This window comes from Salmo salar, chromosome 19 (genome assembly GCF_965601325.2).
Source record: "Salmo salar chromosome 19, fSalSal1, whole genome shotgun sequence".
In the NCBI taxonomy this organism is placed as follows: Eukaryota; Metazoa; Chordata; class Actinopteri; order Salmoniformes; family Salmonidae; genus Salmo; species Salmo salar.
This window is the reverse complement of record NC_138309.1, coordinates 54,349,937-54,366,472: the sequence shown is the minus strand read 5'-3', so window position 1 is coordinate 54,366,472 and position 16,536 is coordinate 54,349,937. Positions and strand designations below refer to the sequence as shown.

At 45.2% G+C, this 16,536-nt stretch overlaps 1 protein-coding gene, 1 long non-coding RNA gene and 1 other non-coding gene across 13 annotated transcripts; all 3 read left to right on the top strand.

The window, feature by feature from the left end:
• The first annotated feature begins 145 nt into the window (after positions 1–145).
• LOC145850354 (uncharacterized) lies at positions 146–3,110 on the top strand. Of its 3 annotated transcripts, none has more exons than XR_014381638.1 (7): positions 146–396; positions 1,472–1,680; positions 1,784–1,933; positions 2,203–2,304; positions 2,392–2,527; positions 2,675–2,863; positions 2,994–3,110. It is a non-coding gene; the product is annotated as an uncharacterized LOC145850354 (long non-coding RNA). The 3 variants fall into 3 exon arrangements; XR_014381639.1 differs by lacking the exon at positions 146–396 and adding an exon at positions 405–1,217; XR_014381640.1 differs by lacking the exon at positions 2,392–2,527.
• A 512-nt stretch (positions 3,111–3,622) lies between these two features.
• LOC106579042 (HEAT repeat-containing protein 1) lies at positions 3,623–15,389 on the top strand. 9 transcript variants are annotated; one of them, XR_014381632.1, is made up of 19 exons: positions 3,623–3,700; positions 3,794–4,007; positions 4,235–4,332; positions 4,553–4,748; positions 4,917–5,455; positions 5,620–5,811; positions 6,106–6,274; positions 6,439–6,586; positions 6,749–7,029; positions 7,207–7,324; positions 7,592–7,994; positions 8,089–9,669; positions 9,888–10,285; positions 10,424–10,553; positions 10,633–10,737; positions 10,889–11,027; positions 11,245–11,662; positions 12,392–12,488; positions 14,780–15,389. XR_014381632.1 is itself a non-coding variant. In XM_082965786.1 (19 exons), the coding sequence occupies exons 14-18, from the start codon at positions 10,440–10,442 to the stop codon at positions 11,612–11,614; spliced, it is 564 nt and encodes a 187-aa protein (XP_082821912.1). In that variant the 5' UTR covers positions 3,623–3,700; positions 3,794–4,007; positions 4,235–4,332; positions 4,553–4,748; positions 4,917–5,455; positions 5,620–5,811; positions 6,106–6,274; positions 6,439–6,586; positions 6,749–7,029; positions 7,207–7,324; positions 7,592–7,994; positions 8,089–9,669; positions 9,888–10,285; positions 10,424–10,439; the 3' UTR covers positions 11,615–11,662; positions 12,392–13,586. The 9 variants fall into 9 exon arrangements, 1 of the variants encoding a protein (XP_082821912.1); XR_014381631.1 differs by lacking the exon at positions 14,780–15,389 and having other exon boundaries at positions 9,888–10,022; positions 10,123–10,285; positions 12,392–13,586; XM_082965786.1 differs by lacking the exon at positions 14,780–15,389 and having other exon boundaries at positions 11,245–11,339; positions 11,504–11,662; positions 12,392–13,586.
• Positions 5,891–6,020, top strand: LOC123729072 (small nucleolar RNA ACA64). Its single transcript, XR_006760851.1, has one exon. It is a non-coding gene; the product is annotated as a small nucleolar RNA ACA64 (small nucleolar RNA).
• Positions 15,390–16,536: the final 1,147 nt, after the last annotated feature.

Below are 16,536 nucleotides of genomic sequence, written 5' to 3'. Positions count from 1 at the left end.
TTATTTAAGAAATACAGAAGGGTTGTGGTTTGGCCACTTTGATTTTTAAGTACATTTCGTGAATCTGAAATACAATACCGTTAGAATTGGCCGGAGTAATGTAGTAGAGAATAACTACTGTTGTCAAAACTGGACGTTTATTTGCTAGTATAGGCTAGCAGCCGGCTAAAAAGATGGCGGAATTGGAAGGTGACGTGGAGCGTAAATATAATGGCGGGGAATCAAGGAGAATTGGAATATAGAAAACGGAGCAAAGTAGCATACAGTGATGGGAATGCCCCTTATCTTGTAGCAGCATGTTTTATTAATGAGGAGCAGCTGGCTGGATTACCAATTTTGAAGAAACCATTTGAGATATCCAAACTGGTGGAGAGAGTGCTGGGTAAAGTGAATACTGTGAGTTTTACGAGAGGCGGACTTGTTTTGACATTTCGTTCTTTTGGATCAGTAGGAGCTAGTTTTGCGTCTCGCCCGAAAAGGGCACCCTCAAGGTGGTAATTTCTGGCGTTTCGTGGGAAGTCGATGTTGCAGAGATTTAAAATATTCCTGGAGTGATTGATGCTTGTCGGATGAATCGTGTGGTGAATGAAGAAAAAGTTATGTTCTGTTTTTTTATATGGTCTCTCCCTACTCCAGTTGGGATATATAAACTACAAAGTCAGAGCATTGGTTCCAACACTAATGCAGTGTGACCACTGTAAAACTTTTGGACATGTTTCAAGTGTCTGCAGAAGGGAGAAGCCGAGATGTCCAAGTTGTGGAAAAGATAATATCGTGTGTTTTAAAGGTTTTGAAAATGTGACATGTTGTAATTGCGGTGGGAACCATGAAGCCACGTCTTTGGAATGCCCTACAAGGGTGAAAGAGAATGAGGTGGCCAAAGTCGGGGCTGTCCAGACTTTCTCATTTGCAGCAGCTGTTAAAAGGGTTGAGAGTTTGAGTGGTGCTCCTTAGTCCATGGTGGTGGATAAGGCCTTCACCGAAGGCTGCAGGGGTTGCCGTTCAACAGCAGGACCAAGAAATGTTAAAGGTTGAAGAAGGTGGACTTTGTGGCCTTTATAGCTATGGTGATTAATGCCACTGCCAAGGTGGAGAGGAAGTCCAGGAAAATAGAATTGTGGATGAGGCAGAACGGTTCCTGGGACTCAGGACTATTGACACAAGCTGTACCACCCTCTCAGGTCATAGAAGGGAAGGGAGATTTGGAAGGAAGAAGTGTGGGTTTTGGTTTTGTAAATGTTTTATTTTTGGTGGATTAAGTTAGGGAAAACTGTCATGTATGAGTTTTATTTTAACCTTGTTCCCCCCCCCCCCCCACCCCCCACCCCAATCCTGTCCAGTTGGTGGCGGCAATACACCTTTTTGGGTTGTAGTCTGCCATAAAATCCACAGAAGAATGTTGTAGCTTGATGTGCCTACTGTTCATGTCTTCCTTTTCCTTACCACTGCTGTTTCTCCTGCATGTTCCCAGGGTGTACAGGGCTTGAGGAACTCCTGAGCATCGAGCCTGCATTCAGTGAGTTCCAGTAGACCCTCTTCAGCCAAGCCTCGGTGGGCCTGGAGCGCGGTGTCCAGTCCAAGGAGGTCAATGAGAAACCGGAGGCAGGCATCTCACTGTTTCTCACATGGCTGTCTCCATACTTCCTGCTCAAGCCTACCCAGAAGTGCATAGAGTGGCTGGTACTTAGTACTTCTGAGAACTGAAGTTGTCTCACTGCTATGAAAGCTTAATGTAAACTGAAAATAGCTTGACATTTTGTCTACTGGTATTTCTTTCCTGTAGCCCTCACAGATTCCACATCCACCTGTGTAATGGGGAGAGCCTGCTTTCCTGTGTTTTGCCCTTATTACGAGACTAAGGTTTTTGTCAGTCATTCAGCTCATCAAGTTTAAGGACCCCACTAACTGATGGAATTGGCTGGAGGGGCTTCAGGTAATTGTTATATGATTTATGAACATAACTATTGGAAGTTGACAGATTTGTTATTATTTTTCATTACATAATCAGCATGTCATCAATGGTCCTGTATGGCTCCGTTGATAGAGCATGACGCTTGCAACATCAGGATTGTGGGCTCGATTCCCAAGGACCACCCAAACGTAAAATGTATGCACTTATGACTATGTCCCTGTGGATAAAGGCGTCTGCTAAATGGCATATAATATATTATCAATGATCAATATATTTTGATTTCCTGACAGAAACCAGGAGTTCCCTTGGCCAGAGGAACCCTAATCACTGACTGTTACAAAGACTTGGGCTTCGTGGGTTTCATCTACACCCTGGTCACTAAGTCAATCAAGGTAAACCCAATACACTGCTTTACATCTCCATGTTTCCTCAAGTATCAAGCACAGAGCCTCATCTTGACCTGTTAGTCATTTCTGCAGGCATATTCAGAAAATTCTGGAAACTGCTCAACTTCGAGTGATTTTCTCTTTCTATGCGTCCACCATTTGTACCGGATTTGGATGCTGTGGAGAAAGTCTGACAGTCATATCCAAGCTACTGCCTTATGTTCAGAAGGTTAGATGCAGTATTTTAGCCTCATAAGAAGCCATTCTGTTTTGAAACGTTAACACTTCTTATTGAAGTTAAAAATGTAACCAAGAGGTTGTTTACAGCTTAAAACTGTTCAACTCGTACTGACCCTTTTCTTTGTGTCCTTGACAGACTACAAGGCTTCCACCTACATGAAAATGTGCCAGCTGGTTGTGAAGGTGGTTGATGAAGGCCCAGCTGGTGGACACCCTGGCCCTGCAGATCAGCAAGTCACTGCAAGGAGCCCCTGCTGCCCAAAGAGGGCCTGGGCTGCCTCATCGTCCTCCTGCAGAACCAAAAGGAGGGCACTGTTGGCCCAAAGTGAGTGAAGAAGAGGCATTGAAAGAATTTTACTCTGAGACTATTTCATCACTCTGTCATCTTAGGCCCTATATTGTCTGAATTTTTGTGTTGCTTCATTGGCGTTCTTTGTTGTCTTTGTGCCCTTTAGAACCTCTGGCCAGATGTGTGCTGTGACTTCCTTGGTCCCCACCCTCCAGGCCATGACGTCCTTACTGTGCTACCTGCTGCCTCACCTGGTTCACGCTGTTGTCACCTCCAGCACTGGTGAGTAGAGTGTTGTGCGGTATCCATACCTTCAAACCGTTTCTTGTACCATACCGGGGTATACAGTTTTACCAAATGTGCACAAAGGGGAGCTATAAAAAAAACTGGGGCAACAGGGATCTTGATCCAAGAGGGGATTGAATGTCTCTGCTCTAACCAAGAAGATTGATCTTGAAATCTAGCCACTTAGCTAGCAAGTTAGCAAACCAAATGCATAACCGAAGCCTGCACTGGATATCATTTGACACATCTTAGATTTCTTATAGTTAAACTTAACTTATAGTTATAAACAGTGGCGTAGCATGCAGCCCTCGCTAGGCGGGGTTTCCCCCAACCCAAAACATTTAAAATACTTAATTATTTTTACGGTATTTATGAAGGAGGACGTCCCCGAGGTGGTGGCTGCAGCTTTGAAGGCTCTGGAGGTGAGTGGCTGGAACATTAGACTTTCAGGTACGTTCATATTGGAATCTACTAGGATTAAACCTAACTTATCCTATATATCCCCCTCAGCTCTTTCTTGATCCAGAGGACACTGTTTCATGTCTACTCACTGCTGCCATGTGTAGACCTCTCAAAGGCTGGGAACTGGTTAGTACTGTTCTCACCTTATTGAAATGTACATCAATTCCCCAGATATCTCCATAGTATGATAGTGAATGGCTTCCATCTGCTTCCTCATAGGTGTCCACAGTTGAAGGAGGCAGTGAGGGTTCTGGAGGAACCCAGACTGGTTGAGGGGATCTCTGACCTGAGGGCTTGTGTCGTCGGGGATCTGTTGCCCTTCCTTGTGGTCACCTCGGCCCTGCCCGACTCCCCAGACCTCCAGATGGCCACTTGTGTGGCCCAGTCTCCACCCTCTTATACCAGCACCACCACACTCAGGGCTGGGCCGATGGTAAACACATAAGAACATGGAGTTTCATAATAAAGGTCATTTTCTTTGTCTTTGATAACACTTGGAAATGGCTTACTGAGAATGCTATGGAGGATACTTTTGTAAATAGTGGTATCAGGTATACTCTAAACTCGCTGCCACTAATATAAAGTTCTGCTTGTTAGGATTATTGACTTCCAGACAGTAAGGTTGTCTGTGTACCTACTACATCCTATATCTGCTCTCAGCACTCAAGGATGTGATGGAGAGGATTTCTCAGCCAACCAGCATCTCAACACTGACCAAGAACCTGTCTAACATGGACCCCTTCTCCAAACGCAATGCTGTGAGTGATTAGTAAACATTTGTTGGCGTTTCCAAAGTGCCATTGAAACAAACCTGCCTCGGTTTCCTGAAACTGATATGATGATTTTTGGATCTCTCTTTGATCTAGCTCAGGTAATATCCCTTTTTGCAGCTCGAAATTTGGATTAACATGCTGGTTTCAAGAGGAAATTGTCATAAGTAACACAACTCACCCTTGACCTCATTTGCATGTCTTCTAGCTGGTTGAAGCTGGCTGGGGTGGTAGCGGTCCAGGGGGGCAGCCTGCAGGAGAGGGCAGCGTTCATGGTGCTGAGCCAGACCTTACTGCAGGGCCTGGGGGACATGAGTGAAACCCAGCACCTCCACACCGCCCAGTGTGTCTACTCCCTGCTGGAGCCTGCAATACTGGAACTTTCCCAGAAAGACGTGCCTCAGGTGAGTGGGGGTGGCAGTTTGTAGAACTACATCAATTAGAGGTTTCCTTTTGGGATATTTACGTTACGTCTTTTTACGATTTTTATCCTCCAATTCCTTAACCCATTGTATGCTTTTCTGTACTGGTCTGAAATGGTTTACCGTCTTTTCCTCTTGTGTTGCCTGCAGCAGGAGGATATTCGTGGAAGAGTACCTGTAGAGGGCAGGGCACAGAGACAGAGTATGGGGTGCTGCTGGTGTCACTGCTCAGAGGACTCCTATCCAGCCTCAAGTGCCACAACGCTTCCTTCAAAAATGTTCCTTTTTCAAAAGCAATTGGCTGCATATTGTTTTTCATCATGTTCAAGTAAAGGCCTGGATATCACTAGTTACTTTAGCCACTTGGTCACACACTGAGTAAGAAGGAAAGAGGCTGACAGATGACTTGCTCCCTGTCTGGGTTTCCTGTCAAGTGAGACATGGTGGAACCCAGAGAAGCTGGACACCAACACATGCTGCTACCGCCGACTGCTGTGTCGCGTATTTGATGTCATCGTCACTGGGAAAGCCAGGGGACCATTGCAGCCGGCTTCAGGGCCTTGATGAAGCTACTTTTCTAGGTACTGAAACTTGATATGTTACACAATGGATTTCAGTGCACAGACGGATGCTTCACTCAACTCATTGGCGCATAGCATCACTCGACGGATAGTCCATCGTTCCTCTAGGTATGCTACAATATGACGATGATGATGATGATGATGATGATAATAATAATGTAAGGTACAGTGTGTTTGGAAGTAGGCGAAACAAAGCAATCTCCCGTTTTTACGATCAACTGTCTCACTTTGTCCACATTATTCCATTCCTCAACCCCCTCCATTTGTCCCAGGTCCACCTGAGTTATCCCCTGGAGCTCTTCCAAGTTCCTGTGTCTGGTGTGAGGCTATGGCAGTAACCTAGGAGACCAGCTGGACTGTAAGATCAATGCCATCCTGCAGACCCAGGCCCTCTGTGGGCAGAGCCCTCCTCAGCGCCCAGCCAGGGAAGACCCTCACACTGCTGGCATCGGGCTCATCACCTGGTAGCCTTATTGGTGTAATCTATATTTTAGCCAGACATGGATCATTTCATTGTATTTTATTTCATGTATAGAGTTTGGCACAGTCTGAAAATGACCTGGGGTTTATCAGTGGTCTAGGGGGAGAGAACTGTGTCTACAGTATTGTGGTACGTTAAGCTTATTGCCTGATCTGTTTGTGACGGTGTAATAAAACCCAAGTGCTCACAAACACTGCAGTAGAAGATATTTAAACAAGTGGCTGTAGTATTACTGGTGTATTGGTAACAAAGTTGTAAATGTTTCTTCCCTCCATAGTGGTGCTCTCCCTGCTGGCCTGTCTGAGCTCCTCTGTCCGTGAGGTGAGGAGGGCAGCCACAGCCACCCTACAGACCCTGGCCCAGGTGGACAGCTCTCCCTTTCACCCCACCATCGACAGGCTGCTGAGGACTACCGAGGAGCTCATCACTGACCTCAACTCAGCCAGGTGAGAGAGGGAAGACACACACACGTGAATACTTAATTTGTATTCTCAATTAAGCATTGTTGGTACAAAGTATCAAAATAAATCATATACACACACCTATTTTGTTTTATATTCACATAAAATGTTATTATACACATTCTTTCCAAATTGATGTGTTTCTGTAGTCCATGGGGAAGTTCTGTGAGGAGGCTGTAACAGGGACAGGCAAGGCCCGGGACAACACCTGCTAGTGGGGTTGGAGGAGCTGCTGCTCAGTGTCCAGGTGGCCAGCTGCCCTGCCTACACCTCCAAAACCATACTGGGAGGGGAGAGGTGAGTGGACAGGGAGTGACAACAGACATTTAAGAAGTTCTTGCTGGAATATGAAAGATGAGGAAAAAACTCGGAGGGCTCTTTATATGGGAACTCTTATCTGGGTGTTGGAGGTTTTTGTAAAGCCATATATTCTATATTCCTGTCTCCTTTTCTCCTCAGTCTATGCCGCCTGTTCTAATGCCAGTTCTGGAGAGCCTGCTGGAGCAGAGCGGGCCGGAGAAACCCACCGTTCTAAAGGACAAAGGCCCTGCTCATGCAGCTGGTCCTGGGGAAGTACAATGAACAGGCAGCCCCCCACCTGGTGAAGGACCAGGCCTGCATGGAGCTCTTCATCGAGGCCCTGGGCAGTGTCTAAACCCTACCCTGATATCCCCTGCTTCCAGATCATCGCCCTATAACAGCTACGCTACTGTAGCAGCATACTCTGTGATGCAATAGCTGTATGCTACTTATTTACAATATTGTAGGCACAAAACAGAAAAATATAACATTTAGAAAATTCTCCAATGACAACCCTCTTTAAAAAAATATATAATAAATAATAATAATCTGTTTCAAAATATTTCCTCCCATTTGCTTATACTGAACATGACCCTGTTGTTTGTCACATCACCAAGGCATTCTACTCAGCTCTGTGAGATGAGAAGGTCCAGCAGAGACTCCTGGGGGTTTGACCTGCTGGTGGAGAGCAGGAGTGCTGCCTGTGCCCAGACCATTGTCAGTGTCTTCAAACGGGTAAGGAGGAACCTTTGCATACTGCATCTACAGGGAAGTCATATTTCGCTAGCACCACACTAGATGCTAATGCTATCCATCACTGTAGAGTGCTCTGGACAGAATGCTAGTGGCTAACGAACTAGACCCGCAGGAGCAAGATGCTGCAGAGGTGAGGAACATCTACTCTAACTGGGCCAACAATAAGACCTAGCTAGATGCAACCATTGAGGTGATTGTAATGCAATTTGACTTGAGCCACTGTGTTTCTGTGCCTTTTTTATATAGGAAGGCCAGGACACTGCTCAGGCAGTGCCAGAAGAGGGCGCTGTGTCCTGGGAGAGGGTGACTCATATTAGAGCTGCTGCAGCACAAGAAGAAGTTGCAGAGGCCTCAGATGCTAGTTCCCGCTCTCGTCAGCCTCCTCTCTTAGGTGCAACCAGCAACGCTGTCTCTCAGTGCCTTGGCCTTAGCTAGGCCAGCCATGTGTCCAATTCCCTACACTAGCATACTATTTAGAATACTACAATGGATGTTGGGACGTAGACCAAGTGATGTTCCTGTCTGGCCACTCAGGTGCCTGGAGACGTCAACCGTTGAGCAAGACAAGCTAGAGTACGCCAAGCATGTAGGCCATGTCTGTTCAACATCTGCCAGAAGCTCTCCCCTGACGGAGGACCCGTCAGCAAAGGTGAGGAGACGGGGAGACCCTGTTTTAGCCCAGGAGCACCCCCAAGGCTTTCAGGGTGTGTGTGTGTGACTGACTGTTTGTCCTCCACACACAGATGTGCTGGATGAGTTCAACGTGGAGCATCTCTCAGCCATCACAGAACCATTTCCAGTCGAAAGTGTGCTCCCAATGCCCTCTTGACTCCGCCCCATCCTTTTCCAGAAGAAAGTCCTGCACTTAAGGCCTTGATGTTCATGGGCACCAACATCATGTGTCTGGACGACGCCTAGAGCTTTCAGGTCATCAACAACACCATTAAGTCAACCAACTAGCGGTCGGTGATGTTGGATAGCTACGACCTGTCCCATTGTCTCACTTCCACTCATTATCTATTAAGCTATGGATGTTAATTATATGAAGTTTTGGTTGGCATGATACAGTGCATTCAGAAAATATTCAGACCCCTTGACTTTTTCAAAAAAAAATTACGTTACAGCCTTATTCTAAAATGTATTTAAATAAAATGTTCTCATCAATCGACACACAATACTCCATAATGACAAAGCGAAAACAGGTTTTTAGATATTTTGTCTAATTATAAAAAATATACCTTATTTACCTAAGTATTCAGACCCTTTGCAATGAGACTCGAACTTGAGCTCAGGTTCATCCTGTTTCTATTGATTGATGTTTCTAAAACTTGATTTGAGTCCACCTGATTTGGAAAGGCACACACCTGTCTATATAAGGTCCCACAGCTGACAGTGCATGTCAGAGCAAAAACCAAGCCATGAGGTTGAAGGAATTGTCCGTAGATCATATCTCAGACTGGCCAATAAAAAGAAAAGATGGGCAAAAGAACACAGACACTGGACAGAGGAACTCTACCTAGAAGGCCAGCATCCCGGAGTCGCCTCTTCACTGTTGACGTTGAGGCTGGTGTTTTGCTGGTACTATTTAATGAAGCTGTCAGTTGAGGACTTGTGAGGCGTCTGTCTCTCAAACTAGACACTCTAATGTACTTGTCCTCTTGCTCAGTTGTGCACCGGGGCCTCCCACTCCTCTTTCTATTCTGGTTAGAGCCAGTATGCGCTGTTCTGTAAAGGGAGAAGTACACCGCGTTGTACGAGATCTTCAGTTTCTTGGCAATTTCTCGCATGGAATAGCCTTCATTTCTCAGAACAGACTGACGAGTTTCAGAAGAAAGTTCTTTGTTTCTAGCCATTTTGAGCCTGTAATCGAACCCACAAATGTGGATACTCCAGATACTCAACTCGTCTAAAGAAGGACAGTTTTATTGTTTCTTTAATCAGAACAACAGTTTTCAGCTGTGCTAACATAATTGCAAAAGAGTTTTCTAATGATCAATTAGCCTTTTAAAATGATCAACTTGGATTAGCTAACACAACGTGCCATTAGAACACAGGAGTGATGGTTGCTGATAATGGGCCTCTGTACGCCTATTTAGATATTCCATAAAAAATCAGCCGTTTCCAGCTACAATAGTCATTTACAACATTAACAATGTCTACACTGTATTTCTGATCAATTTGATGTTATTTTAATGGACTAAAAATGTGCTTTTCTTTAAAAAACGACATTTCTAAGTGACCCCAAACTTTTGAACGTGTGTGTGTGTGTGTTTTTTGAAGGTGGCCAGCACTCTGAAGGCCCTCGCTATCCCACAACTACCCAGGTACACAGACTACATTTCTGTGTTTACAGTAGATACAGGAAACACAGTTCACAGACCAGTGCATTTGGTAGCTCAATTACTCATATTTCAAGTTTTCCTACAAACACTTGAATAGAACATGTCAGGTTGTCCCCAAAATATTGACACATAATACACCGTAGGTATACTAGTCACTGTTGGTGACTGTAGTCTCCTTCCCCATCCTCCTGTTTTGTCAGGCTGATGCCGGCAGTGCTGCAGACTCTAGACATCACCTCTTTCCTCTCTGCTAATGAGATCTACATGCTGAGTGACGTCACAGCCCTGCAACGTGTCACTGAGACCCTGCCTCACTTCATCAACCGGGACAACAAGTGACGTCTACTATCCCATACATAAAAATCCATTTTTTTTTTTTTTACATAATACATCTAATGGAACGTGTTATACTGAAATGATGTGCCGGTGTAACAGTGTAATGTGGCTCGACTGAGGCGGGTTGCAGAGAAGGCCACCACCACCCCACAGCTGGCCGTGTGACTGGCATACCTCAGGACCACCGTGGCCACCAAGGTTCCCTCCCAGGGTCCTGCTGCCAACCCTCGAAAAAGTACTAGAATAAATGGACTCCAAACAGGTATGGGGGGTGCCTAACCTGCAGTAGCCTGTGTGATATGTAAGGATGGAGTAAATACATAATGGATAACATGTTCACACTGTGTGGTCATGTACGGTATTGATTTGGTACAATTATGAGTGTTTCATTTTCACACAGCCAGCTTGATCCCCTGATGGGCATCTTGAAAGAGCACGTTGGTCACATGGAGAAGGATCAGCTGACCTCCCACCAATCAGAGCTCACGTCCTTCCTGATTTCTTTGGACTTCCGGGCCCAACACTGCCAGGTCTGGTTCTGTCCCATGAATTGATTACCGTTTGTCCGAAACACATCGCTTTGTTTTGACTGCTGTGTTTGTTTTGCAGGGTGATCTGGAGGAGACTAAGGAGATGGAGGGCTATCTGATTGACTGTCTCCTGGCCTTGGTCATGAAGATGTCTGAAGTCTCCTTCAGGCCACTGTTCTTCAAAGTAAGAGTCCTTATGATCCCAACTATGTTTTTGTTTTTTTAATCTTGACGGTTAGCTGATTCCCAACAGCCATAGATCAGTGTAACTGCAACTTTTATATCTGCTAGAGACATGATTTTTCTGTTGGTTCCAATGCATCTCTTCGATTGAGGCTGCTGACCTTCTACCGCCTGTCGGACAGCATCGCAGACAGGCTCTAGCCCCTAGGGGCTCTCCATCCTGTTCGCCCGCCGGTCACCTGGTCAAGCCCTTCTCTGACTTGCTCCGCCAGACCAACATCACTAAGACAGGTGGGTCTCTGCTCTCTCCTGTGTGGCTACACACTGTCTGTTCATCTAAGATCTCTAAAAAGGGTCTGGATTAATTTGGCTTTGCTGTAAAACAAAAGTCATGCTTGATGGGGATTTTCCAGGTTCACTGCTGGTTGTTAATAACAAATGTGAAGGATAAACGCAGGCAATATTTTTTGCTTATTTTGTCTCATCATGCATTCCTTCCCTCGTTCAGACGAAGCCTTCTTTGACACAGAGGACAACATTGAGAAGAGCTGCCCGCTGCTGGAGTACATACTGGACTGCCTCCATAAGATCTGCTTGTTTCTCGTAAATATACAAAGCGCTTCGTCAGCACGGAGAGAGCCAACGTCCTCATTACCCCTCTGGTCGATCAGCCTCACTTGTCCCTCACATTACTTTAATAAAGGACTCATCCACAAAAATGGCCACCATTACAACTGAGGGACTTCCTAATATATAGTTGTGTATAGTTGGAGAACACCCTGGGTGGAGAAGAGGTTTACCAGACCAGAGTCACCAAGCACCTGGTGCTGTGCGTGGGCCAATTCTGCTTTACCGTAGTAGACGACACTCGGTGGTAGACCCTCAACTACAAGATCCTGCTGAAGACACGACACAGCTCGGCCAAGGTGAGATATCTGGGACATGAGAAGGCTGTACACACAGCTGATGTTGATCCCGAAGTTGGATTCTGGATTTCTTTCATATTAGTTCTCTTCATCAATTCTCCACGTCTGGTCTTGAAGAGTGTCATGATGTTCTGGCTTTTTGTCTCAGTCTAGTGCCAACAGACATTTGATTCAACTAATCATAAAAGGCCCAGTGCAGTCAAATGTAATTTTCCTGTTTTATATATATTTCCACACTGAGGTATGAATAATACTGTTAAATTGTGAAAATGATAATGCCCTTTTAGAGTAAGAGCTGTTTGAAAAAACTTTCGTCCTGTTTTGGTAGGTGGAGTTTTGGCCTTCCATGGTGGCACTAAAACCCACCAGGTGGTAAATTAGTTAATAGACTAGAGTTTGTTACCTCTCGGACAAGAACAGCTCATTTTCAGTTTTCCCATCCCCACTCAGACCACTCCCAGACAGTCCTTGCTAAATTCTTGCTTAAGTAATTGCTCTTTGCTAAGAAGCTTTGAAAATAATAATAATAATAATTTCAAATAATCTCAGTATGGTACTTAAATGTTACCCAGAAATTATTTGATATTGCGATACAAACATCTGCATTGGACCTTTTTAAGACCATGATTAGCTGGTGTGTTTGTGCTGGGTCGGCACAAAAACCCACCTGCAGCTCTCCAGGACCAGGAGTGATCATCCAGTGACTGTGTTGTCCCCTCCCCTCGTCAGGTGCGATTCTCTGCCCTGCTGGAGCTGCCTAACTAATCCGAGGGAGGACTACATGGTCCTCCTGCCAGAGGCTATTCCTTTCCTGAACTCATGGAGGGTAGGTTGACTGTGTCATAGCTTGTACACAACCTGTTTTCTATCGCCGCTGTTGTACTGTTTTGTTATGTTAGCATATTAAGACCTGTCCGCCTGTTTGTCCATCTTTTTTCTGTGCAACATTGTTTCATTCCACTTCAACAGATGTGGAAAGCCTCTTCAAATGGGCATATTGTATTATGATCTGTAGCTATAATGTGATAGCAAACGGTTGCTGGCACTTTTTTTTTTTTTTCCTGTAGCGTTGCTAAAAAGGAGCGTTGCTCATAATGTATGGTTTGGCAGAATGCAAACCTCCCTCTAATGTGCCTCCAAGGTGGTTGAAGAAAGTGGGTAATAGCAGGGTTGGGTAATGGAAGCTACGTATTGATGTGTTTAAGGTAGTTAGTGAAAGGTTTCTTCGTCGATGGCCACCATTTTGTGAAAGAATGGCACTGGAGGAGATGGCTGCCGTTTTAAGGGCTCCTAACCGATTGTGCTATTTGGTTTTTTTCACGTTGTTTGTAGCTTATTTTGTACATAATGTTTCTGCCACCGTCTCTTATACCCGAAAGGAGCTTCTGGATATCAGAACAGCAACAACTCACCTCGAACTGGACAAAGATTTTTTTCTTTAACGAGTTGGACGTGAAGGATTTACTCCAGATACCCGACCAGGCCCAAATCCCCATTATTCGTATTGTTGGGTTCTGAGAATATGAAAATATACTTATCCATGTCACTGATGGAAGGCTGAGGTTTAGATGGTCTACACAAGAAGTTAATGTTTATAGTAGGAAGGTATATAGTGTGTGCAATTTAAGCTTGGAATGTGTTGAGTGCAGGGAAGCGATTACATGTGGCAGGCATTGATAAGGGGAGAGAGCCATGGATTAGTGATGGAGGGGGGTTGAGGTCAGGTCACCTTAAGGGAGAAATAAAGGTTTATGTCCTGTTTCACTAGTGTCCTGCCTAACAGTAAAGAACGATATTTGTACGGACAAAACAGAGATGCTTGTTCTAGGTCCCAAGAAACAAAGAGATCTTCTGTTGAATCTGACAATTAATCTGGATGGTTGTACAGTCGTCTCAAATAAAACTGTGAAGGACCTCGGCGTTACTCTGGACCCTGATCTCTCTTTTGAAGAACATATCAAGACTGTTTCAAGGACAGCTTTTTTCCATCTACGTAACATTGCAAAAATCAGAAATTTTCTGTCCAAAAATGACGCAGAAAAATTAATCCATGCTTTTGTTACTTCTAGGCTGGACTACTGCAATGCTCTACTTTCCGGCTACCCGGATAAAGCACTAAATAAACTTCAGTTAGTGCTAAATACGGCTGCTAGAATCCTGACTAGAACCAAAAAATTTGATCATATTACTCCAGTGTTAGCCTCCCTACACTGGCTTCCTGTTAAGGCAAGGGCTGATTTCAAGGTTTTACTGCTAACCTACAAAGCATTACATGGGCTTGCTCCTACCTATCTTTCCGATTTGGTCCTGCCGTACATACCTACACGTACGCTACGGTCACAAGACGCAGGCCTCCTAATTGTCCCTAGAATTTCTAAGCAAACGGCTGGAGGTAGGGCTTTCTCCTATAGAGCTCCATTTTTATGGAATGGTCTGCCTACCAATGTGAGAGACGCAGACTCAGTCTCAACCTTTAAGTCTTTACTGAAGACTTATCTCTTCAGTAGGTCCTATGATTAAGTATAGTCTGGCCCAGGAGTGTGAAGGTGAACGGAAAGGCTGGAGCAACGAACCGCCCTTGCTGTCTCTGCCTTGCCGGTTCCCCTCTTTCCACTGGGATTCTCTGCCTCTAACCCTTTTACAGAGGCTGAGTCACTGGCCTACTGGTGTTCTTCCATGCCGTCCATGGGAGCGGTGCGTCACTTGAGTGGGTTGAGTCACTGACGTGGTCTTCCTGTCTGGGTTGGCGCCCCCCCCCCCCTTGGGTTGTGCCATGGCGGAGATCGTTGTGGGCTATACTCGGCCTTGTCTTAGGACGGTAAGTTGGTGGTTGGAGACATCCCTCTAGTGGTGTGGGGGCTGTGCTTTGGCAAAGTGGGTGGGGTTATATCCTGCCTGTTTGGCCCTGTCCGGGGGTATCATCGGATGGGGCCACAGTGTCTTCTGATCCCTCCTGTCTCAGCCTCCAGTATTTATGCTGCAGTAGTTTATGTGTCGGGGGGCTAGGGTCAGTCTGTTACATCTGGAGTATTTCTCTTGTCTTATCCGGTGTCCTGTGTGTATTTAAATATGCTCTCTCTAATTCTCTCTTTCTCTCTTTCTGTCTTTCTCTCGGAGGACCTGAGCCCTAGGACCATGCCTCAGGACTACCTGGTATGATGACTCCTTGCTGTCCCCAGTCCACCTGGCCGTGCTGCTGCTCCAGTTTCAACTGTTCTGCCTGCGGCTATGGAACCCTGACCTGTTCACCGGACGTGCTTGTTGCACCCTCGACAACTACTATGATTATTATTATTTGACCATGCTGGTCATTTATGAACATTTTAACATTTTAACATTTTGACCATGTTCTGTTATAATATCCACCCTGCACAGCCAGAAGAGGACTGGCCACCCCTCATAGCCTGGTTCCTCTCTAGGTTTCTTCCTAGGTTTTTGGCCTTTCTAGGGAGTTTTTCCTAGGGAGTTTTTCCTAGCCACCGTGCTTCTTTCACATGCTTTGCTTGCTGTTTGGGGTTTTAGGCTGGGTTTCTGTACAGCACTTTGAGAATATCAGCTGATGTACGAAGGGCTATATAAAAATAAATTTGATTTGATTTGATTACAGATGTGTAGGAGACTCAGCCTATGAGGAACGGTTAAATATCAGTGCTTGTGTGAAAATGTTTTTGTCTAATGCAGCTGTATTGATCCTCTGGGAAGAATAAACTTGGTTAAGCTTTCATAATGTCTGAGTTTTTTTACACAGAAAAATAGAACCTAACAGTATGAAGAAATGACGCCGATACAGGGGATGTAGGTCCAGGTGCCTTGTGAGAATTTGTCGGCGAGTGGGTAACCCGCCTCTATCATCCGTCCTATTGGCCTATGTACAATCATTGGATAGTAAAATAGATGAGTTACGAGTGAGTATATCCTACCAACGGGACATTAAACTGTAATATCTTATGTTTCACTGAGTCTTGGCTGAACAACGACACGGATAATATACAGTTGGCTGGTTTTTCCGTGCATCGGCAAGACAACAGCTGCCTCTGGTAAGTCGAGGGGTGGTGGCCTGTGTCTATTTGCCAATAACAGCTGGTGCACGAAATCAAATATTAAGGAAGTCTCAAGGCTTTGCTCACCTGAGGTAGAGTATCTCATGATAAGCTGTAGACCACACTATTTACCAAGAATTTATCTATATTTTTGTAGCTGTCTATTTACCACCACAAACCGATGCTGGCAAGACTGTATAAAGCCATAGGCAAACAAGAAAATGCTCATCCAGAGGCGGTGCTCCTAGTGGCCGGGAACTTTAATGCAGGCAAACTCAGTTCTACCAGCATGTCACATGTGCAACCTGAGGAAGAAAAAAAAAAACTCTAGACCACCTTTACTCCACACAGAGATGTGTACAAAGCACTCACTCGCCCTCCATTTGGCAAATCTGACCATTCTATTTGACTGATTCCTGCTTACAAGCAAAAACTAAAGCATGAAGTACCAGTGACTCGCTCAATATGCAAGTGGTCAAATGACCAGATTCTAAGCTACAGGACTGTTTTGCTAGCACAAACTGGATATGTTATGGGACTCATCCCGAGGATACCATATGTCACCGGCTTCATCAATAAATGCATCCCCAACCAGAAGCAATGGATTACAGGCAACATCCACACTGAGCTAAAGGGTAGAGCTGCCGCTTTCAAGGAGCGGGACTCTAACCCGGCTGCTTATAAGAAATCCCGCTATGCCCTCAGATGAACCGTCAAACCGGCAAAGCATACAGGACTAAGATTGAATCCTACTACACCGGCTCTGATGATTGTCGGATGTGGCAGGGCTTGCAAACTATTACAGACTACAAAGGGAAGTCCAGCCATGAGCTG

What these genes read in the sequence shown, in the direction of transcription:
- LOC106579042 (XM_082965786.1), top strand. Translation starts at nt 10,440, where the DNA reads ATGGGCATCTTGAAAGAGCACGTTGGTCACATGGAGAAGGATCAGCTG. An exon ending in TCAGGCCACTGTTCTTCAAA is followed by an intron (nt 10,738 to 10,888) that starts GTAAGAGTCCTT and finishes TCTTCGATTGAG; the next exon opens with GCTGCTGACCTTCTACCGCC. An exon ending in ATAAGATCTGCTTGTTTCTC is followed by an intron (nt 11,340 to 11,503) that starts GTAAATATACAA and finishes AGTTGTGTATAG; the next exon opens with TTGGAGAACACCCTGGGTGG.